At 37.3% G+C, this 25,703-nt stretch overlaps 1 protein-coding gene across 2 annotated transcripts in view; it reads left to right on the top strand.

Annotated features, from left to right (window-relative positions):
• The window catches only part of Sytl5 (synaptotagmin like 5), a 146,478-nt gene that overhangs the window by 90,865 nt on the left and 29,910 nt on the right, over nt 1-25,703 (top strand). The window contains exons 9-13 of one of the 2 annotated variants that reach the window (XM_008833045.2): nt 5,792-5,884; nt 6,611-6,676; nt 10,068-10,246; nt 12,138-12,237; nt 14,519-14,680. In XM_008833045.2, coding sequence (XP_008831267.1) covers nt 5,792-5,884; nt 6,611-6,676; nt 10,068-10,246; nt 12,138-12,237; nt 14,519-14,680 — 600 coding nt within the window. The remainder of the gene's footprint in view (nt 1-5,791; nt 5,885-6,610; nt 6,677-10,067; nt 10,247-12,137; nt 12,238-14,518; nt 14,681-25,703) is intronic. The other variant, XM_008833046.2, reaches the window with a different exon arrangement.

The following is a 25,703-nucleotide window of genomic DNA, read 5'->3' as shown; positions in this document are numbered from 1 at the left end:
AACAAAAGGAGTAACTTACCTTGTCCCATTATACTTACTTAAATAACAACTCTACCCTAAAAACCTCCTCTGGGTGCAATGTTGGGGGGTCCCTGTTCGGGCACCAGCTGTCATGGTTCAGTGACCACAAACCAAGCCTGAAGGGCTTGGGGACCCCGACGGATAGAAATCAAGACACAGGAGATACAGAGGCTTGTGTACCAGTGCATGTTTATTGTGAACTAAAGCAAGCTTATATAGGAATCAGATCTGGAGTAACCAAGGAATAACTAAGGATACATCACTAAACAGAAAGTAACCAAGGAATAACCAAGGTTACATTATGTTACTACCAGGAATACATTACTTCACCAACCGAAACTCACACGACGTTTACAGTGTCCAAGATTCAGCTACATAATATTTATAATATCTTAGATATAAGGTGTAGTGTTTGTGATTGCTCTTAGCAACTACTATAATTCATTATTTCTACGTAGAAACCAAGCTAAGGGTGCTGAGAAACTCCGGTGCCCATAAACTGAAACAGAACTCTTTGGTTATGTTTCCAAGACTGCCAATTAATCAGGGAAGCATAGCCTGTCAACTCAGACCACAGAAGGAGAGAGCAGGGAAACTCCCAAGGTGGAAGCATTTTTCCTCCAGTTCTTGGTCTTCCAAGAATATCTGGTATCCTCTGCAAAGCTTCAGGTCATAAATTGATCAGGCCTTGACAAAGTTAGGTTGCATTTCATTAAGTATAGTGAAACCATTAGGTCAAACTTAAATTAGGTATGAAGGACACTTTAGGCCAAACTTAATAAACCCCATGGAAAATTCAAGATGCAGATGTCTTTGCTAATGGATTCCATCAAGTATTTTCATAGATATGAGACACTATGTCTGACCCATCAAGTATTTGAAGAAGCAATAATACTAAGTCAGAAACTTGTTCAAAAATTTGAAGAGGTAATCACTTTCATTTTGTGACATCATTATTACTGTTACCAAAGCTAGACAGACATCACAAGAAACATATATAATGAATATATATTTTAAAAATATTAGTAAGCTAAATCCCATAAAAACAACAACAACAAAAGATCTCACATTATAACTAAGTGGAATTTACTCCAGGGAGACAAAGTTGATTTCCCATTTAAAAATATATGGATTTAGGGGTTGGAGAGATGGCTCAGCCATTAAGAGCACTTGCTGCTCTTGCTCAGGACCTGACTTTGATTCCCAGCATCCTGAGTGGATGGCTCAAAACTGCCTGCAACTCAAACTCCAGGGGATCTGACAACTTCTTCTGGCCTTCTTCTGGCCTTCATAAACATCCATGTGCACATGCATGCACATGTACACACACAAATGAAAATAAAATAAAAATATTTTTAAAATAAATGAATGTAGTACAATATTTCAATAGACAAAAATAATAATGGCATAATCTCAATTGAAGGAGAAAAGCTATTTAAAATCTCATAAACTAGAAAGAGTGGGAATTTTCTTAGTCTAATGAAGAACACCCATAAAGAGAGTACAATTAGCACAATGCTTAATAGAAAAAATAAGAAAATATCTTCTAAGTGCACTCACCAAAATAGAGATTTCGACTTGCATTCCTTCTATTCAATATTGCACAGAGGGGTTATAAGCACTGATGTAAAGATGGGAGAAAGAAAAGACTAGAAAAGGAAAGGGAAAAGAGGGCATCTCAATAAAAGGAACACGTTATGTCACTTATTTGCTGATGATGTAATAATATATGTTGAAAAGCCTTAATGATATACAAAAATGTTATATGCTTAGAATTAATCAATGCAACAATGTTGCAAGACATAAAATTAATATACAAAATTCAATTGCATTTTGTGTACTAGCAATGAACAATTGGAAAATCAAGATAAGAACATAATCCTATCCATAACATGAAAACTACTTTTAAAAAGCTAAGAAATTTATTTTCAAAAGTATAAGATATACATTGTGATTTATAAAAATTTTGTTGAGGGGCCTGGAGAGATGGCTCAGCATTTAAGAGCATTGATTGCTTTTGCAGAGGACCCAGGTTTGATTCCCAGCACCCACATGGTAGCTAACAATAATCCATAACTGCAGTTCTAGGGGAATCCAACATCTTCTTCTAACTCTGCAGGCATTGCATGACATGGGAACACTTACACACATTCAGGCAATACTCATATACATGAAATAAAATAATAGCAAACATTTTTTAAAAAATTTGTTGAGCTAAATTAGAGATCTAAATAAATAGATATTCTATATTCATATATTAGGAGATTTGGTATTTTTAAGATGAAAATTATTTCCAAGTGAATGTATTGATTTAATATAAGTAAAAATTCATGTAAGATATTTTGTAGAAATGGACATAAGGATTCTGAAATTCATATGAACATGGAAAGGGATAAGAATAAAATTTGAATAACAAACTTGGAAGACTTATACTATCAAACTTCAAGTTTTACTCTGAAGTTACACTGATTAGTACAGTGTAGTACTGACATAAGCACAGGAAATCAGTGTGTTATAATTGCGAGTCTAAAAATAAACTGTTGCATTTATAGTCAGGTGTGACTTGTGATTGGGGAAGGGAAATATTTTCAGTGAATTGCACTGGGACAACTGGATGTCTGCATGTTAAACAAGAAATAAGACTTTGATTCTTATTGCATATACCGTGCACAAAAATGGGCAAATTAATTCAAAATGAGTTATGTACCGAAATGTAAGAGCTAAAACTAAAGACTTCTGAGACAGAAGCTAGGAGAAAATGTTTCCAATTTTGGGTTCATCAGCGCTCTTAGAAGTAGCAATAAAATTGCACTGCATGATGAATTTGGGAAAAATTTGAAAAACATCAAGATTGAAAGTAATGTAACCAAAACCAACCAACCAAACAAACAAAATAAACCACTATTGAAAAAACAGAGAGAAACATTTGAAATATTTGATAACAACTTCTGTCTTGAATATATGAGGATGCCTTCCAGTCAACAGTAAAAAGACATATTTTACTATTGTAAAATATGTGAACATATTTTAAAGCTGGATGATTGGTCATATGAGTTCATTATATTAATTTTTCTATTTTTCTGAGTGCTTCAAGGTTTTCACAATATTGCATTTTTTAAATATTTTATCTGTTGTTTTTATTTTTTATGTGTATGAGTGTATTACCTGCATGTAGGTAGGTGCACCCATTTTGTGCAATGCTTGTGGAGATCAGAATAGTGCAGTTGTTAGCTGCCACGTGGGTGCTGGGACTGGAATCTGGGTCCTCTGCAAGGCAGTTGGTGCTGTTAACCGCCAAGCCATCACTCCAGCCCCATAATATTCCATTTTTAAAATAAAGTAAGGAAATATGAAGTTTATGTTACCACTACTGTGAATAGGAAACATAGGAAATATAGAAAAGACACTATTTGATACCATGATAAGTGTGTATTTCTTGTAATTTAAAGATATGTCTAGTTTGAAGGTAGCCAAGATGGGAAGTAAATATTTTGCACCAAGAAACATTATAGTAAAGCCAAAGAATATCAAATACAAGAGAAAATTCTAAAACCTTCTAGAAACAAATCCCATTTCATACAAATAAGCAATAATCAAATTAACATCAGTTTTCCATGACAACAATGATTACAAGATGAAAACAGAGTAATGTTTTCAAGGGATTAAAATAAAGCTGTTCTGAATCTTGGCTTTTTTATTTTATCTATTTCATCGTGTACAGGGCCGCCAACATTTAAATCAAATAAAAGCCCACATTGAAAACAGTTTCAGGTGAAATATACTTATGAAAAGAAATAAATTTAGAAGCTGTTGCAAAAGATACAAAAAGAAAATGTGGCTATATAAATTGGTAAATTTGTGTTAATAAAACCAAGACTGAAGAGGTAGAAAATAAAGGATATATACACATCAAACAAGCCTTTAAATTCTGTTTAAAATATCATACCAGTTAAGTTCTCTGACCTCAAAGTAGTTATGCTGAGCATCACAAACAAAAATGTAAGCTAAAATAACCTAATTTTAATTTTTCAAAGTAAAAGCACACTGCTAAGTAATTAAGATGAAGAAGAAATTGTGAGGATATGAATGAAACCAGAGCTACATGAAAATCAAAATAGCACATAAACACAGGATATACTACAAATCTTACTTAAAACTTTTGTAGCCTTAAAATATTTATAGAAGATAGAGAGTTGAGCATTGTTATGAATTTAACTTTATTGGCCAGAGTTATTACGGGTTTCATTGTGACATTTTCATACATATATGAAATACATTTTAATCATATTTACCCCCATTGCCCTCTTCTCCCATTCATGCTGATTCCATTCTTAGTCCCAACTAGTCTTGCTTCTACTTTCATATCTTTTAAGGAGAATACTACATTAAACATGAAGACAATTGGAAATATATTCAGAAGAGAAGTCAGTTTACAACAATAGAAAATGATATGACAAAATGTAAAATATGCAACAAGACAAAGTTAATGGGGCAAATAAACAGCAAAACTATTTCTACAAAGATTTCCAAGATAAAGAAAAAGTTAATCCAAATAACATTAAGAAGAAAGGAAGATAACTATAGATAAAAAACATCTTAGAATATCAACAAATACTTGTTGAGAATTTTGAAAACCTACATGAAATGAGTAAATTTCAAAAATAATATAATTCAACAAAACTGAGTCAAGAAGAAAATAATTTAAACCTGAACTTCCTGACATGATTAATAAAATTGAAACAATAATTAATAATTTTTCATGAAGAAAAATTAAGACCCAGATACCTCCAATGGAAAAAAAATCTATGAAACTTTAAAGGAAATCATTATCTTAAGTACTATCCACTTTTGATATACGTAACACACAAAAAAAATGCTTTCACATTATTGTAGAATCATCACCACCATCCATTCTCCATATTTTTTTTTTTATCTTTTCTAACTGAAACTCTATCCTCTTTAATACTTTCTGTCTTTTGGATAATAGCCATTCTGACAGGTAAGATGTGATAGTTCATTGTTATTTTAATTTGCATTTTTCTGAAGATCTTTGGCTTGATTTTATCTTAAGGAAACTTTTGTGTTTTCCTTTCTGATTTTTTAAAAATTATTTTTATTATTTTATGTCTATTTGTGTATTGCCTGCATGTATATAAGTGCACCCGTGTCATGCAATGTCCAAGAAGGAAAGCAGACAGCGTCAGATCTCCTGGAACTGGAGTTACAGACGGTTGTTAGTCATCATGTGGGTGCTAGAAACCAAACCTGGGTCCTCTGCAAAAACAGCCAGTGCCCTTAACCACTGAGCCATCTCTCTAGCCCCAAGTTTTATGTCTTCTTTTGAGAGATATCTATTCTGATCCTTTGCTCATGGATTTTCTTGCTACACATGGGGGGGAGATAAAGGAGAGCCACACACAGAGAATTTTAAATATAAATTATTTAAGTATATTCTAAAAATGAATCACTTTAGTGATCATGGAGGAAGGAATTGAATCCAAATCTGTATGGTTCCAAATTTCATGTTCCTCCCATAAAGCAAACACTGATAGAAAAGAGATGTGACCCTCAACTCGAAGATCCTGCCCCTTTGATTGCGTAATAAAGATTGACTGAGAGAGCAAAAAGTAAATCTAAGAATTATGTGATTTCTATGTACTTTATTCAGATTTTCATGTATTTTTTATGAATGGAAATTCCTTTTCATATAAAATGAATTCCTTCTAGAAGAATAAATAAACTAAACCATTGATTTTACGTCCTCTCTTAGAATTCCTTAGAAGAGACTGAAGAAGGTGTTGATGACTTGGTGTCCTCCGGGTTTTCTGCAAATACCCACAGTCTGGCAAGTGGCCTGTCAACCGTAAGCAGTTCTCTTGCACACACAAAAATTCTCTTGTTCATTTTCTGTGTGTTTCCACTGGAGACAGGAATATGTGATAATGAGTCAAAACCATTGTAGGTTCCTGCTTGCCCTGTGCCCACAGAGTACTTTGCACTCGCCTTTGGCCCTTGATTCCTTTCTTCTCCTTCCATGATCCTCACCCAGGACTTGAAAGCTCTTCATTTCCATTTTATAAAGAACTGGATCCCGTGTGAAGGTTCCCAACATAAGGGATGAAATGCTTTAGGAGATAGGAAGGCTAATTACTATGATTTGACCATTGGATGTTGTATAAGTCAAATAGTACTCCCATAAATATGCAGAATTGTCTCCTAAATAGCTGGAAGATTTCTTAAATTTCTTCATTTTCTAATTAAGCCCCAGGCAGTACAAGTCTATAAATGAGTTCAATTCTCTGCTGATCAGTTTCTCTGACACCATTCTCTCAACTCCTTAGCTGCCCTCCGCACTGCTGCCTGTCATTTTTCCTACAACAAATGCCTACTCAGCTTTCTTTTCTTTTCTACAGAGCTTCCTACTGCCTGCAGGAAAAATTCTTGTTACCTGAGTGTTTAAGATCTTCCTTGAGAGGAAGCCTTTACCAAGCCAAGTGCCATTATATCTATCTGTGTACCTGTAACTTTCTTCACTTCTCGTATTTCTATTGCTCTAATACCTTTTATCTTTTAATGACTTCCTTAAAAGAATTCTCATGCAGGATCTGATAGGAAGAGGACCTATCTAAATGTTCCTGATGCTGATTCAGACACTGTGAGTGTTTGACTTTGCATTTTCTTCTTCCCAATGATAATTCACAAATTCCATTGTCTGGGAAATATGATTAGATAGGCAGTTGTATCTGTTTTCTGACTTATAAACAAGTAGCCAGATGCTTTCATTGGAAAACATTCATAAGCTAACAGATCTCAAGAATTCCAGTCTCTAACTGGTAGAATCTCAAGGCCAGTCTTAAGACATGTTCTCAAATAGTTTATCATTGACAAGAGCTTTGCAGCAAATGCCTCCATTTTAAGTCATAGCTTTGGCATGCTAAAGAGAAAGAAGTTTAGTTAGTAGTAAAATTGCAATAATTACCTTACATCCTCTAAAACCTCAGATTTTTTGAGTTCTTAAATGTTCTTCTCTTCATTGGGCCACCTGCTTACAAAGGTCCCTTGTTGTTCACATGGCTGCAGAGGGGTGTGGTGAAAACAGAAGTCAGTCATACAAGGGGAAATGAGTTGTGATCTAGAGGATCTCTGACTAGAAATAACCAACTTCACTTTATGAATTGGTATTGCCAACATTTTCTGTGAACCAAAGTTTCCTCATATGTATCATGATTTTGGAGTGATTCATGAAGCTCTTAAGGCTTGAAGCATGGGGGCCAGTGGTTAACAGCACTGGCTGTTCTTGCAGAGGACCTGGGTGCAGTAAGGTTCTCAGCACCCACATGGCAGCTAACAACTGTCCATAACTCTAGTTCCAGGGGATCTAATGCCCTTTTCTGAACTCAATGATGATTGCATGACACAGGTAGACTTACATACATACAGGCAATACACTCATATATCTATATATCTATATGAATAAAATATATATGAATTATACATATATATATAGAGAGAGACAGAGACAGAGAGAGAGAGAGAGGGTCTCCCTGTAGCCACAGCTGGACAGCTGGCCTGGATTCACTATAGAGACCAGGCTGGCCTCGAACTCACTGAGATCTGCTTGCCTCTGCCTCCCAAGTGCTGGTATTAAAGGTGTGTGCCAGCATATCTGGCTAATAAAATATATATTTTTATAAAAGACTCGAAGCATGGTCTATAGACCACCATGATTATGTAACTTTGAACAGAAATGCTGAAACATTCTCAATCCATATAGCTCCTGGAGTCTCAGTAATCCTCACACTATACTTCTAGGCCAAAAATAAGAACTAACTACTCAATTAAGTATCATTAGGTCCAAAACTTAACAAGCATTTATATCCTCTCAATTTACTAGCCATTTGAAAAAATCATACAGGTAAACATTTTTTGTTCTTTTTTTAAGTTGTCTTATTACATACTAAAGGATTGTGTACCTGTTGAACTATATAATTTTTCAAATCTTAGAATCTTAGTACGTATCACCATTTTCACTTGCCATTCCATACTGATTATTTGTTTCTATGTTTTTGTTTTGTTTGAGAGTTTCTCTGTGTAGCCCAGGCTAGCTTCTAACTTAACATCTTCTTACGTCCATCTCCCAAGTGCTAGGATTATAGCTGTATATCACCACACACGGATTCCATACAGATTTTTAGGAACAATTTTGGTTTTTCTTACAGAAATTGCAAGAGTCTCAGCATATTGAAAACAGGAAAAAAAATTTAAATTAAGTATAATTTTCATAATGACACTGAAACCTACTAGTTATTACTTTTCATATTTTGTACAGTGTCTAATAGATGTTGCTATAGATGTGTTTCTCTTTAAAATACTCTATAGTGTTCCTATGAGTTTACAGTTGTGCTCGAGGGTACCTGCACACATTTTTGGGGAGCCTCAGACCTAGATATTGTTGAAAAACTAAAATTTCAGACTCCACCCTGTACTTACTTATTACTAAAAAATTATCTCCAGGTGATTTATATTGATTTCAGTGTTGAAAGACTGTTGCTTTATTTTAGATAAGGAAGACAAATTTGGTTACTCTCTAGCTCTCTTAAAGAAATAACTTCCGAGTAATTTTAGAATTCTTGATTTGTTCTTGTTGTTGACTTTAACTTTAAAAAGATATGAGCCAAGTCAGATGCATCCTATTTGAACAGTCTCTATTTGAAATGTGAGTTTTATAAAAACAACAATAGCAGGGCCTGGAGAGATGGCTCAGTGGTTAAGAGCACTGACTGCTCTTACAGAGGACCTGGGTTCGGTTGCCAGCACCCACATGGCAGCTAACACCTGTCTATAATCCCAGTTCTAGGGGATCTGGTGCCCTCTTATGACCTCCGCAGGCATTTCACAACACGGGTGCACTTATGTACATGGAGCAATACACTCATACACTTAAAAATAATAAATAAAATATTTAAAGAAACAAAAACGTCAACAATGAAACCTAACCAGAGACAGGTAGGTAGGTAGATAGACAAGATAGTGTGTATATATATAAAATAGGTATGATAGATATATGATTTTTATGTCTATATATCTACCTATGTAAATAAAAGGAAACTCTAAGCTATGTTTATATTCCCATAGTCCTTGTTTCTCAGTGATTCAAGAGAGGTTATACTATACTATACAAGAGAGAATTAACTACTTGATAATTCATGAATGTTACTGGCCTTTTGTGTCCATCATGTTACTAAGATACAGAGCCTTTTTTTCTAGCACTGAATGATAATGTTGTTACCCTTATTTAAAATATGTATCTGTCACAGGGTCTGAACAAAGAATTATTCATTCTTGTAGAATTTTTTATTTTATTGATTGGCTGGTATATGACTTTATTTTTTGGTGTTACATTTTGGTCATTGATATTTCATGGACTTTCCAAGCCACAGTCTTGAACTACCTATGTAACCACACAGCTACTAAGTTGGGGAATACCAGCCCCTGTGAGTATAGGATGTTCTTTTGGCTTGTCTTTGTTAAAGTTGCAATTGTGGTTCCCCCAAGACCAATGACATGCTTCTTATGAGAGCCGGAGAAAGAAGATTTTGTTTTTTGCTTGCTCAGAATATGAAATGCACCCTTCTTTGTCCTAATGAATGTATTCTAAATATTTAAATGGACTGAATTGGACTCTACCAGTAAAAACAGATAGTTGCAGGGATGGAGAGGCAAGAATGTATTAGCAATCTCTCAGTGACTCTATATTCATTATAACAATTGAATAAAGAGTTCCAGCTAACCCAAAAAGGAGATGTTTCCTCTCACAGAAAGTTTCTGGCTTTTTACTAACAGAACTAGATCCGGTATACTTTCTGAGATTAGAATTTTATACACCAGCAGCAAAACAAGTAAAGCAAATGACTTGCTGTCTCCCCTTACCTCTTTCCCCTCCTAAATTAAAAAGAACAGCAACTGGAATTGAATGAAGGGAGTGGATTTTGTGAAGAAAGACTTTAAATAGCATTGGGTGACTTCTTTCATCTTGTTTATTCCAGACCAGCCTTAACAGCATGATGAGTGTTTACAGTGAAACAGGAGACTATGGCAATGTGAAGGTCAGTGGAGAAATCCTTTTACATATCAGCTACTGCTACAAAACTGGAGGGCTGTACATTTTTGTCAAGAATTGCAGAAATCTGGCCATAGGCGATGAAAAGAAACAGAGAACAGATGCGTAAGTACATAGCACGTTCCTCCAACTATGCCAAACACTGCCTTCTTTGTCTACATGCATGCTTCTTTCTCAGAAGAGGTTTAGCATTCTTCTCAAGTAAGAACCTTTTGGGGGACTAAAGAAATGGCTCAGCAGTTTGGAGCACTGACCATTCTTGCAGAAGACCCCGGTTCGAATCCCAGCACCCACATAGCAGCTAAAAACCATCCGTAATTTCAGTTCCAGGGGATCCGACAGTCTCTTCTGTCCTCCAGGAGCACTTAGCTACATGCACGCAATACACGCATATACATAAAATAAAAATAATAAATAATTTTTTTTAAAAAAAAAGAACCTTCAGGGCTGGAGAGATGGCTCAGTAGTTGGGAGCATTGACTGCTCTTGCAGAGGACCCAGTTTCAGTTCCCAGCACCCACATGGTGGCTATGAACCATCCTTAACTCCAGTTCCAGGGAAATCTGAGAACCCTCTTCTGACCTCGGAGGCACTGCACGATATGGGTGCACTCACATACATCAGGCAATGTATTCATACACATAGGATAAAAATAATAAATAAAATATATTTTTTAAAAAAACCTTCTCAAAGCTACATCGTTCCTTGTAACCTTCTTCATAGTCCATATTTCTCAATAGTCTCTGAAATATGAGTACAATGGTTGCGTCCTTGGTTACCTGATTTATGAGAGGCCATTACTAAACATGATTCAGCACTGACAAATATTAGCTTACATAAAGGCCACTCTTGGAGAAATAAGCTGATATGTTTGCATACCCAGGATGTATAAGAGTATCTTGATTTTTTTTTTCAGGGAAATCTCCCAGATAAAATTATCAGTGTTATCCAACTGAACAACTCAAAAGGGCAATTATAAAGCTGTTGTTATTTTAGGGGTCAACTTAATAGAGAATGTATGGACTATTGTATGTTGGAGGAAAGGTAAACATAAAGATATGTCAAGTGTTCCCAAGACAACTCCCAGGTCCAGTGATATACTAGAAGGACTCACAGTGTTGTATGCATAGTTAGAATAAACAAAGGGAAAAGACATGTGGGGTAGGATCCTAGAAACTAGACTCAGGTTTCCAATGGTCCTCTCCTACTGGAATTACACAGCATGCACTTAATTTCTGTGAAATATTGTTTACCAAGGGAGCTTGTTAAGCACTCTGCTGGTCACATACTAAATTTCCAGGTTCACAGAAGGAGAACACACGTTTAACATAAAGTTTATTGTTTGTACAAATTAGACTGAGTTAGCCACTTTTATCAGTTCTGAGACTAATAGGAGCCCTCTCAAAATCCAAGTTCACGTACCCAAGGACCAAACTTACAGTATGTTTTCCTAAGAATGACAGTCCCAAGTCTTCTATGCTAATGCTTTTTGCACAATAGACAACTAAGTCTAAGAAACAATTCAGTGGAGATGAGTATGTCTCCTAATACAGATACATAAAGAGGTTCTAATTACACATTGGCATACCTGCCTCCTTAACTGGAATTTGCGTGGCTAGCATACAAATATAATTATTTTGACCAGCATGGAAATGGACTATCTAAAACCCCAGTCGATGTACTTCAGAGTTCTCTATTATACCTTCTCACTATGTACCTTTCTCAGTCTACTCTGATTTCCCTGTCCCAAGAAGTCCCTAAACTACCTAGATCATAGTGTGTTGGGTAAATTGCTATTGTGACTTCACATTGTCTTTGCTTTGTTCCTATAGAAAACCCAGAATTATAATTATGGTATCCTATTATACATGCTGCGTTCTCTTTGGTCCTTTCTCTTTTAGTTACTTGTCCATTCATGTTTATTCACTGAATTTTTTTAATATATCTGCAAAGTACATGTTTACAAATAATTACTTTTATGCTTTATTATTTACAGTTATGTGAAGTCATACCTTCTTCCAGACAAGTCCCGAAACAATAAGCGCAAAACTAAAATCAGAACAGGAACCAATCCAGAATTCAATGAAACATTAAAGGTAAATAAATACTCTCATAGAGACTCATGCCATAATAATTAGATTATTGATTTAGAACTCTTTGATTTAGAACTAACTTCAGGCTGTGCATGGATGGTGGTTCCCATCTCTAATTTCAGTACTAGGCAGGAGGACTCTCAATAGTTCAAAAGCCACTTGAGGTAACAGTCAGATCCAAGCAAGTCTGGCCTACAGGAGAAGATGTATCATAAAACAGACAAATCATGGGGAGAGATGGATCAGTGGTTAAGAGCACTGGCTGTTCTTGCCTAAGACCATGGTTTGAATGCCAGAGCTCCCATGTCAGCTAACAACCATTCATAACTCCAATTCCAGCGGATCTGATGCCCTCTTCTGTCCTCTGTGGACATTGCATGACACAGGTGCACTTACACACATGAAGACATAACAAACACATGAAATTAAAATTAAAATTAGAAAACAGACAAATCTAAAAAGGGAGAAGTAACTGAATGGATTTTATTTTCATGTCAAAGCCTGCATGTGTTTTAGAAAGATAGAAGAATTTGAATGTTATTAGATTTCCTAACAGCGTTTAGAAAAGAAAAAAATATAAAAAATGTAAACCACTCTTGGTCCATTTACTCTCTGCAATTTCTGAGGTTGTGCATTAAGTCAAGATGACCCAGAAAAAGTATTAATTACATTTGAGTTGATATATTTTGCCACAAATTAAGTTTTATCCTTGAGAAATCAGCTTTGGGGGCATTGACATAATGGAGTTTGTCACAAGTTTGACACTAAGTGGATCACTTTGTACACATCGCTCTGCTAACACACTAAGAATATGTGCTGCTTCTTATTATGATTTCAGAGTTTGGCTAAAGATAAATTATTATAAATGAACCATATAAAAGCACGTTCAGATTTGAGAAATCTCAGAGAAAATGACTGAAGTAAAATATGAACAAGGCCTTAAAGCATTTTTATTTCGATGGGCATGCATATAACATCCCTTTCTCTTGCCTTGGATCCATCTGGTCTGGAAAGAAAGACTCAGGGAGGATAAGCTATTATACTAGTCATAGGAAAATTATGGACTTGTGCCCAGAATGATGTCTTCACAGTCCGCCACAAGGGAAAATGGTGATGGAAGGAAGTCAGGCGTCTACCTGCATCAGTGAGACATGTATAGAAGCAGGGGCAAATATTAAGAGAGATCAAACAGAAAACAAAAAAATACAGGCTGAGCATGAATCCAGTGACAATAATAGGATAGCAAAGATGAACCCAAGTAGAAGAGATAAACACAGTGACAGATTCAGGGAGTAGAGAGCCAAAGTCAATCATGAGAGCAACAGCAGGAACAGCAATAGATACAAATCCAAGCACAGAAAGCTCAGTCTGAGATATGACCAACATAGCAGTTACTTCAAACAAGCAGAAGATTAGAGGGTGTGTGAGTATGTGGCCTCAGGTAACATTCTGCTGGAAAAGGAATAGCAAGTTCTGTATCAGACTTTCTGCCCAACCTGGGTATATTTTTTAACTTGTGCATTTAGAATAGGCTTTATGAAGTTTGGTGTCTGCAAATTTCTCATGTCAATCCTTTTCTGGATTTAGAGATTTTTATTAGCAATAAACACAAGTTGGACTATTGTTATACCAAACCTACAACTGTAAAGCAAATGTGAAAAAATTAATTGGTAAATGAATAACAGGTAAAACTGGAAAGAGACTGATTTATCACATAACAGTTTCTACACTGCCCCTGAAGTTCATTCATCCCATAATGATTTGATTAAATGTCCTTCAAAACTAAGTATGAGATATAATGTGTTTTTTTAGAACATAACTGATTTGGGGGCTGGAGAGACATCTCAGTGGTTAAGATCATGGGTTGTTCTTGCAGAAGACCCGGGTTCGAATCCCAGAACCCTTATGGCAACTAACAACTGTCCGTAACTCCAGTCCCAGGGTATCCAACAGCCTCTTCTGACCTCCCCAGGCATTGCACGACACAGATGCACTTACCTAACAACTGTCCATAACTCCACTTCCAGGGGATTTGAGAGCCTCTTCTGTCCTCCGCAGGCATTGCACGACACAGATGCACTTACCTACATTCAGGCAATACATGAATACACATAAAATAAAATAATAAATAACTTTTTAAAAGTTGAAAAAATCATAACTGATTTTGTTTTCTTCATATTGCTAATACCGATGACCTGAAAAATGGTGTTATTAGTTTCGCCCTGTCCTTGAATTGAATGGAACCCTCCTTGCAAGGTGTGATGTTTTAAATCTCCTTTTGTAGTACACCATCAGCCATACGCAGCTGGAAACAAGAACTCTGCAGCTTTCAGTCTGGCACTATGATCGGTTTGGACATAACAGTTTCCTTGGAGAGGTGGAGATTCCTTTTGACTCATGGAACTTTGAAAATCCATGTGATGAGTGGTTTGTACTTCAGCCCAAGGTAGGAAATACTTCCAAAGTAGTCAATCAGTCATGTAATTAGACAAATTTGAGTGAAGTTGGCAACCCAATCCTAAATAATCTGAAGGCTTCCAAGTCTTACGTGATAATCTGCAAAGATTCAGTCATCAACATTTGAAATAAAATTATGATAAATATTGGAAATCTATTCTTTTAGAAACTTTTCATAGATACGTACTGATTAATATAAGCCATGTAATCATACACTATTGTTTTTATTACTGACATGATTCATCATTTGAGGATCTCCATGGATAACCAAAAAGAATACATCATATGATCCTATTAAACCGAGAAAGTCTTCTGTACTCACATAGACAAAAACCAATCCATAGAGGATGAGCAATCACAAAGTATTCTCTTTTTCTCATAGTCTACAGTTCAGAATGTCAGCAAGATTATGTGAGCCACTTTCCCTCGCTCACATGAGAAAGTGACTACTAATCAAGGTATTCCTAATTTTGAGATTCATAACTCAGGCCTTCTGTTTAGGGCTAGCACTAGGTCTAGGGTTAAGTTTAGGGTTATGATTATGGTTAAGGTTAGAAATATTCAGAAAACAAATATTAAAGGTGACCCTACATATTACATGCCAATATGTAGTCTAGTGTGTTAGATCCTAGAACAAAAATACCATGGATTCACTGTAAGCAACTAAAATCTCACTGTATTTACAGTCATTCTGTAAATAAAAAAGAAGTTGAAGAAGTCAGTTATGTTAGAGATTATTCTTTATGTGCAGAGGCAACAGAACATTTTTGTAAAGATGGTGAACTCAATTTATACATCCTTGGTTAAATGCTAGCTTCTAAAATGCCTATGGGGCACATTACTTCTTAAACCCACGTCTTCCAATTTGTAATATGATCATCACTATAACAGCATTATAGCTGTGGGGGCTGGGGTGTCTGAGATACTTGTCCCACTTATGAAGTTGCTATGAGGTTTGAACAAGAATTTTCTGCAGTTCTGTCAGCATTCTGTCTGGCACATTGTAAACTGTCAGTGAAGACATGATAATATTTGCATTTGCCAATAGTTTCATCCAGTTGTGTAAATCTTTGTGCTAATTATATGTGCACATACTTACATATACATATACATATATGTGTACATATGTACATATACACATATGTATATTTGTACCATTGGCAACAAAGCTCTCCATGCAAATGAAGTTCATTTCTTTAAAATAAAATTTTTCTTAATTTTTTTATTATTTCACACAAATATATTTTTATTATATTCATCCCCCTTCACCCCATCTCCTCTCAGATTCATCCCCACCTTCCTATCCTTAAAACTCAGTCCTTCATTTAACTGGGACTTTGTCTGGCTTAGAGGTTTCCAAAGGTTTTGTGCATGGACTCACAGCCACTGTGCATTCATACATGAAACTGTCCTGTTCTGTCCAAAAAAAACCATTGTTTCTTTGTAGTCCTCTACCACCTCTGGCTCTTACAATCTTCCTGTCAACTTTTCTATGATAATCCCTGAGCCTTTGTGGGTGTGGTGATACAGACACTTGATTCTGGGCTGAGACCTCCAACAGTATGTTATTCTCTGCACTTAGACCAGTTGGGAGACTGTGTTAATTGTCACATACTTCCATAAGAAGCTTCACTGTGAGAGTTGAGAGATACAGTAATCTAGGATTGTAACAATACACCATTAGGAATCAGTTTAATACTCTGTTCACTTAGCTTAAGAGTAGAGGTAGGGGTAGGACCAGTGGGGTAGGGCAAAGCAGTGATAGAATGGAAGTTGTCTAAGTTCAGGGAGACACCTGACACCTAGCCTCACTTAGGTCCCATCCCTCCCCCTCTCCTGACAGAGACCCCATCCACTAGTCAGTCCTTCCTTCGCTTTACATGCATGATGGATACATCACAGCTGCAGCAGGCCAGCTCTCTGACACATTTGTCAAGTGGGAATCCTGTATATGAAAAATACTATAGGCAATCTGACAGAGGCAATACTGGAAGGGTGTTGGCTTCAGATGCTGCTTCATCCCCAGAAAATCAATGCTTCCAGACTTGATTTAGGGGATTAGCTGACATGGAGGGCAAAGGTATCCCGAATGGACGAGAGTTTTTTGTTGCTTTGTGGTTTATGGTATGTCCCCAGAATGGAACAGAGGTTTCTCTGAGTAACTTGAACACAGCTGTTCCTCCACCAAGATTTCATAATTCCTTTTCAAACCAATGGGACCTCAGCAGCTGAGATCGCATGGGCTGTAAAATCTGAAGATAAGGTCAAATATCATACAATTTTTGATAGTTTAAGCCCAGTGGATGGATTTTTGTCTGGTGATAAAGTAAAATCAGTGTTGCTCAACCTTAAGTTACTCACAGAAATCCTTGGAAGAGTTTAGGAGTGGAGTCATATTGACCATGTTGGAAAGCTTGACAGACATATACTGCATACTATATTGGCATATGCTGTGCCAATACCCTTGCCTCAGGCTTAATGCCACCTTCTACGAGAAAAACTAGGCTTGTATCCACTGCAGAAAAAGTTAAATATGATGAAATCTTCCTGAAGATCTGGATACAGCAATCTTCCTGAAAGATATGGGTGAATTTGTATCTGGACTGGAAGTCCATGAAATGTTCCTGAAAATAGGATTACCTTCTGCCTTATTAGTCCACATTTGGGAACTATGACACAAAGAATGATGGGAAGCTTTCAAAAGATCAGTTTGCCTTGGATTTTCACTTATGCAGTCAAAAATTAATAAAGGGCATTGATTCTCCTCATATTATTACTCCTGAGGTGATTGTGCCATCATACAGGTCCAATTTACAAAGGAATGTCATAAGATCAAGTCCTGTTTCAGATTTATCTGCTATTAACGCAGCTAGATACCCTTAACAATGAGATATTTGACCTTTGGAGAAATTCCAGGTCCCCCTCCTGTGAACCTAGAGCTGTGCCTTCTTCCCATGAGACTGTGCCCCCTCCCATGAGATTGGAGCTATGCCCCCTTCCTGTGAGCTGAAACTGTGGTCTCCTCTTGTGAACCTGGAGCTGTGGTACACTCCTGTGAGCTGGAGCTGTGGCCCCTCCTCCCATGGAATTGGAGCTGTGGTCCCCTCCCATAAAGCACAAGTTTGGTAGCCTTTCATGAACCAGAGCTGTCATATTGCCAGTGAACCTGGAGCTGTGGTCCCCTGTCATGAGCTGGAGCTGTGGTCTTTTCCTGTGAATTTGGAACTGTGCTACCTTCCTATGATCTGGATCTGTGGCCTCTCTCCATAAACCAGAGCTGTGGTCTCCTCCCATAAACCAGTTGTGATTCCCTACTGTGAGCTTGAACTACTGTCTTCTCCCATAAACCTGAAGCTTTATTCCTCTCCTGTGAGTTGGAACTGTGGCCTTCTCCCATGAGCCAGAGTTGTGATTCCCCTCCTGTGAACATGGAGCTGAGGACCCTTCCTGTGAGCTGGACTTGTGAACCCCTCCTGTAAGCTGGATCTGTGGTTCCTTCCCATAAATCTGGAGCTGTGAACCCCTCCTTCTGAGCAAGAGTTGTGAACCCCTCTGGAAGTTGGAGCTATGGTGCCCTCTCATGAACTGGAGCAGTGGGACCCTCCCATGAGTTGGAGTTGTGGTCCCTTCCCTTGAGCCTGGTGCTGTGGTCACCAACATGAGCCACAGTTCCACATTCTTCCTGTGGTGGACTGATGGTGTAGCAGATAGAATGTGGAGGATTCCTGATGTTGGGCAGCCATATCAGCCTTGTCTGAGAGACTGCATTCCCCACAAACACCTACCTCAAGGTCCCGGGTTATGCATGGCAGTGGCTTTGCCTGTGTGTTGAACTTATGTTGGGGACAGGGGAGGTGTCTGTCATTTGAATTTTCTAGTCTTTGGAGGACCAATTCTAAAAATCCACTTCCCACTTCTTTTGACAGCTAGCTATTTTCTTGACTCTTGTGGTCCTGGGCATCCAGGCCTTGGCTTTGGAACTTTCCCATTCCTACATTTTTCTATTATTGTTCTACAGTCCCAGTGTATTTTCACTTGTGTCCTATAGAAAATGTACAACACCTAGTTGAACTTCTAGGGATAATAATCACAGTCTGGGAAGGTAAAAATAAAGAGTAAAAAGAACTCTGCAAAAGTCTCCATCTCTGGCAAAAAGAAGCTTCTTTGATGAGTGCTGAGAGGAATACTTGTCTGTATACTACATTTAGCATACAGTAAGAAATTAGATTTGTCTAGGGAAGTGATGGATTAAAAAAAAGAGTTTTCCAGGCTTCTGAGAACTTGCTCATATGAACTTACACAATGGTGACAACATGCAAAAGACCCATGCAAAATCAGTCATAAAAAAGACACCAGCATAGAACTGGGGAAACTGACAGGAGGTCCCAGCCTTAGCTGAGGAACTATTGGCAGCTGATCACTGCTGGGTGAGGGAGAGTTGGTCTTCTGTAAAGGCAGTGACACTAAATAGGCTAGACAGGCTCCAGTGGATGAACTCACACCTAGGGACATCTGGATACAGAAACCTGACTCAATATGACAGAATGCATGAAATCTGGTGGGTGTCCTATGGTAGGGTGAAGATAGGGGAGGGAATCTAAATATGATTAAGATGTATGAGCTGCACAAAAATTCAATAAAAATATATATGGAAGAAATAAAAATGATTAATTTTTAAAAAAAGAATACAGATAGAATCTCCCTTAGTGTCTATGACATTTATTAGCCACAGGTTTTGAATCATTGTCATGGATCCAGGTAGCATTTATGAGTTCCATCTTTTGGAGTGAGTCTTGCACCCAATAAGAATGATTTTTGCCTCTCTCATAACATTCCTGCCACTATTGCATGAGCAGACATATCTTGTAAATAAGAAAGTATTTGTCAACGCCCATAATATTCATGCCATCATTTCACTAGTGAACAAATCTTGCCAAGCATGTCATTTATTGTAACTCACAGGGTTCTCCACTTGGTATGCCTTAGGATGCATAGCACCTTTCAGAAAACTGGAAGCTAGCCAGTAAGGATGAAGCTTTGAGGTCAGTACCAGCTTGATTTGCCCATTTTCTGTGAATCACTTATGTAGTATCTTCAACAATAGGGTCTTACTGTCAAGTTATCAAGGTTATGCAAGAGCAGTGGCAAGAGCCAGTAAAATCTGTGGGTCAATAGGAACCTATTTGCCCACAATTTCAAAAGAATAAAGCCATTCATGACAATGGGCGTTTATGTGGAAACCTGTGTGATGGGTGCATCTTCCAACTCTACCACCTGTCATGGGGTAAGTCCATTTAAATTCTTTTTAAAAATGTGTTTATTTATTTTATGAAACTGATTCTATAGGAAGTTTCCATAAGTCTTTCACATAATCTCACATAAGTATCAGTTATCTACCTCCCCATAGTCTCTCAGCAACACTGAAATTCTTTCCCACAATACATTGAACCATTCTTGTTTCAATAGCCCTCTTCCCCTTTATATCATTATCTTCTATTTCTCTTCCTTTGAAACCACTCCCCAATGTGAACTCTTCCTCAGTTCCTGAATACTATGTATTTCCCAACTGAAACATATCAAAAGATTCAATACTACCATCTACATATGACAGAAAACATGTGACATTTGCTTTTCTGCTTCTCAGCTACTTCACTCAGCTATTGTCTTTTCTAGCTCTATCCATTTTTCTGTGAACATTGTAATTTTGTTATATTTGATAGATTAATAATAATCCAGTCTGAAAATGGATGGTATTTTCATTATCTATTCATCACGTGATGTTTACATTTCACTAGGCTGTTTACATTTCTTAGAGATACTGAATTAACAGGAGTGGAGGCTAAGTATGTTTCTCTTTAGCAGGAAACAGGTTTGCACCAATCAATTTTCCCATTTGCACTACTCACAGCTTGCCCCCATGCAAGTGATAGTTTATGTTTCTATCAATCTTATAATTATACCTTTAGCACCAGTCAAAGCAAAACTCTTTTGCCAATGAATGTTTGTATTTGGAACATTCACGGCAGTGATACATCGCCAGTAATAGTCAAACTCTCATGCAAATGAAGGTTTGTGTTTGCACCAATGACAGTAAGCCTCTTAGGCAAATTGAGGTTATATATGCAAATAAAGTTTTGTGTTTGAACCAGTCATGAAACTGAAACTTTTTATTAGATATACCACAACTCTCATGCAAATGAGGGCTTCTCTTTGTACCAATCATAATGAAACTCTCAAGGAAACTGAGTTCTTGCTCACCAATCATGGCATTGGCCTTATTATACTAGTCTCACCAAGCCTCACATGCAAATAAGGGTTTGTGTTTGACCCAATCATGGCAACGATAATTTGCCACCATGCATAGCCAACCATTCCTGCAAATGAAGGTTTATGTTTGCACCAATCACAGTAAACCAAGGCAAACCAAGGTTACCTATGCAAATGAAGTTGTGTGTTTGGACCAATCATGGCATTTACCGTTTATATTAGTCATGCCCCAACTCTCATGCAAATGAGAGTTTCTCTTTGCTCCAGTCACAATGAACTTCTAAAAGCATATGCACATTTGTGTTCACCAATCATGTCGTTGTTCTTTTTACACCATTCTTACCAAGTCAAACATAGAAATTAGGGTTTGAGATTGGACCAATCATGGCAATGATAATGTGCCACCACTCATAGCCAGCCTCTCATGGAAATGTTTTGTGTTTGCACCCCTCACAGTAAACCTCTTAGGCAAATTGAGGATTCCTATGCAAATGAAGTTTTGTGTTTTGACCAATCGTGGCATTGAACCTTTATAGTAGTCATACCCCAACTCTCATGCAAATGAGGGTTTCTCTTTGCTCCAGTCACAATGTACTTCTCAAGCAAATTCACTTTTGTTTTTGCCAATCATGGCATTGGCCTTTTTACACCATTCTTACCAAGCCTCACATGGAAATTAGGGTATGAGATTGGACCAATCATGGCAATGATAATTTGCCACCACTCATAGTCAGCCTTTCATGCAAATGATGGTTTGTGTTTGTACCACTCACAGCAAACTTCTTAGGCAAATTGAGGATTCCTATGCAAATGAAGGTTTATGTTGGACCAATCATGGGATTGAAACATTGAATAGCTGGGCAACTCATAGCCCAACTCTCATGCAAATGAGGGTTTCTCTTTACACCAATCACATCGAACCTTTCAAGAAAACTGAGTTCTGTGTCTATCAATCATGGAATTATTTCTTTTGCACCAGTCTCACAAATCCTTACATGCAAATGAGGTTTGTGTTTCCATCAATCATAGCTCCTCACATGCAGAGAGAAGTTTATGCTTCCTCCACACATGGCATTATACATTTTGTATGAGTGACATCAAATCTCTCAAAAAATGCATTTTCATGTCATACAAAAATTTTTCAGTAATTCTTAACTTTGATCATATTCACCTTTCCTCACCCATCTCATCCCACAACCATTCCACCTGCCTAGACCAAAGCCTTCAAGTCCTATTGATTTTCATTTGAAAGCTCATCTAGTTCAGGTTGCTTTTCCTAATACTCGCAGGTGAAGATTCATAGCCTTCAGGAGTTTCAACAAACCAGGGAAACCTGAATGTCCCGTTCCCAGACACTATTAAAGACCAATAGCACCTCAGCTTGGGGTGGGGCTTCATGAACACTGCCCTCCTCCATTTTGGGATTTTGTCTGACTTGAGCTTGCATGGGTCTTCTGCATCTGTCACAAACACTGTGAGTTTAAGTGTTGCCTTGATGTGTTCAGAAAGTCCTGGATATGTTTAATTATCCACCACAATGGGCTCTTGCCACCTTTCTGCCAACTCTACAGCAACGATCTTTTAGTATTTGAGAGAATGATGTGATATGGATGTCCCATTCAAGACTAGGCACTCCACAGTGTCTTATTCTCTGCATATTGATCAGTTGTGGGTCTGTGTGATACATGCCGTTTAATGCCAAAACAAGCTGCTCTGATGAGAGCTGAGATGCATACTGATCTATAGATATAAGGAGAAGTCCTTAATAGCTGAGTGAACACTGTCCATTTAGCTTAAAAAGAGTAGTACTAGTGTTGGAGAGATGATTCAGTGGTTAGGAGCACTGTCTGCTCTTGCAGAAGACCTGGGTTTGATTCCCAGCATCCACAAGGCAGCTAACAACCATTTGTAACTCTAATTCCAGGGGACCCAATGTCCTCTTCTCACCTCCACATGCATTGCACAACATGACACAGGTGCACTCACGTGCATGCAGGCAACACACTGATGCAATAAAATAAAAATAATAAATAAAATACCTTTAAAAAGAGTATTAGGATCTTCCTTAGGGACTATGACTATTCTATTCTGTTTTCCCATAATGCTTTCAGGTGGCAGTTATGGGCTCCATCTTGTGGAACGCATCTTAAATTCAATAAGAAAGTATCTATCCAGTCCCATAATATTTGTACCACCATTGAATCAGTGGAAAAATCTTGCTAAGCATGTCATTATGTAGCTCACAGCATTCTTTATTTTAGTAAGACTGATGGTTACTGTCCCTTGCCATAGCATGTGTAGCACCTTTCAGCACAATGAAAGCTAGGCAGTAGGGATGAGGCTTTGAGGTCAGCACCTGTATGATTTTTCCATGTTTTATGATTCAAATATGTAGTATATTAAACAATAGGGTCTTCCTCTCAAGTTCTCCAAGTTAAGGAAGAGAAATTGCAAGAGGTCAGTAATATTTGGTAAGACGCCATTTGCCAACCTCTCTAAAATAAGTAACCCAATCCTGGAAATGAACTCTTTATTGAGCAACTTTTTTTTTGTCTGGTGTGCACACATCCTGCCCCCAGGCCTCACATAGAGTTACTTAATTTAAATATTCTTAGATATGTGTTATGTATGTATTTTAGGAAACTTATACAATATGAGGTTTCCATCTGACTATTTCAAAGGTCTTTGGTATCATTTATTCCCCTCTCCATATTCCCTTTTCAACATTTCTCTGTTCCCACAACCCATTGAACACTTCCAATTCTAGTATTCGCCCCCCCCCAACCTTTATATCACTGCTTTATATCTTTCCTCCTTTGAACAGATAGTCTGGTCTGGACCTTTCCTTCTTTCTTGGCCTTTATGTATTTCCCAAATGAAACACACGTATTAAAAAATTCACAGCTATCATCCTCATATGAGAGAAAATAGGTGACATCTTAATTTCTGTTTGTAGGTTGCTTCACTCAAGATTCCTCTTTCTTAGCTCTACCCATTTATCTGTGAACTTCATAATTTTATTTTACTTAACAGCTTAATATTACCCCTTTGTACAAACAGACCATATGTTCACTTATCCTTTCATCATTTGATGATTAACTATTTACATTTCTTTTTGACACTGAATTTAGCAATAGTAAACAAGCTTGAGCATGATTCTCTGCAGTAGGACACAAATTTGCACCAATCTATTCTTTATCCCTTTGGCAAGTTTCACAGTATGCCCCCTGTATAAATTAAGGATTTTGTTTGAACCTTCGATGGCATTGTCACTTTGGTAGCAATTATATCAAAGCTCTTATGCAAATGAAAGTTTGTGTTAGCACCAATTACAGTAAATCTCTCAGGCAAATGGAGGTTTGTGTGCACCAATAATGACATTGTCCCTGTTGCAAATTCTCTGCAATCCTCCCATGAAGGTGTTTGTTAGCACTTCCCATATCAATCCTTTCATGCCAACAAAAGTTTGTACTTTTACTAATCTTAATATTTTCCCTTTTTCTACCCATAGCAACAAATATCTCATATACTTGAGGGTTATTTCCCTCAAATACAATTTTTGTTGTTGGGATATTCAATGCCATGTATTTTTATTTTACTCCACCCTTCTCATCTATTCCTTCTTACATCCATCACTACCTGTAAATCCCACAAATTTCAAGCCCCATCTTTTTTATTTTAAAGCCCATGTTTTTCACATTGCCTTCCCTAATATTCTTGACTAAGGGTCATTCCAATCCAGCCTCTTCAGCCTACCAGAGAAAATGCCTTCTCCCTTCCCAGAAGCTACCAATTGCCAATAACTCCTCAGGTGGGTGTGAGGCTTCATGCATACCTGTCCCTTCAATGCTGGGTTTTTGTCTGGTCTGAGCCTCCACAGGTCTTGCTGTCACAACTTTTATAAGTTCCTATGTGCAACTGCCTTTTTGTGTCCATAAATCACTAGTTGTCTCTAGTCATCCAATGCCTCAACCTCTTACAATTTTGCTGGCAGGTCTTCTGTAATGTTCTCTGAGCCGTTATGGGAGTGGTATGATATAAATATTCCACTCAGGATTAAGAACTCTACATTGTATTTTTCTCTGCACATTGACCACTTGTGGATCTGGGTGTTAGTCACTATTTACTACCAAAAGAAGCTGCTCAGATGAGTGCTGAGAGATGCACTAATCTATATGTTTATAAGCATAAGTCATTAGGATTCAGGTGAATTATCTGCCCATTTAGCCCAAGAAGAAAAGTTAGATCTCCCCAAGGATCTGTGGCCTTTGAGCCACAGGTTCTTGACCCTATAATGGTTTCAGGAGTCAGTTATGGATTCCACCTTGTGGAGTGGGCCTTACATCCAATAAAAAAAAAATGTTTGACCACTCCCGTAACATTTTTGCCACTATTTTGTCAATGGGCATATCTCACCAGGCATGTCATTATTGGAACTCTTAGGGATCTAGGCTTGGTAAGACTTATGATTGCTTTTTCTTTCTATAACATGCATAGTATATTTTGGCACAATGTATACTTTTCAATTTTGGATAAGGCTTTGAAGACATTACCTGCTTGATTTGTCCATTTTCTATGACTCTATGTAGTATATTTCAATAATAGAGTCTCACACTCAAGGTTTCCAGGTTAAGTTATAAATAACAATGGCAAGAGTCAGTATCATTTGGTAGTCTATCAGAACCATGTTCCCAACAACTCCAAAAGAAGTAACCCAATCCTGGCAATGAGCTTTTTTTTTTTTA

This window comes from Nannospalax galili, unplaced genomic scaffold (genome assembly GCF_000622305.1).
Source record: "Nannospalax galili isolate Female #2095 unplaced genomic scaffold, S.galili_v1.0 scaffold556, whole genome shotgun sequence".
NCBI classification, from domain to species: domain Eukaryota; kingdom Metazoa; phylum Chordata; class Mammalia; order Rodentia; family Spalacidae; genus Nannospalax; species Nannospalax galili.
Note: the sequence above shows the minus strand (reverse complement) of the source record. Positions and strands in the feature narration are given on the sequence as shown.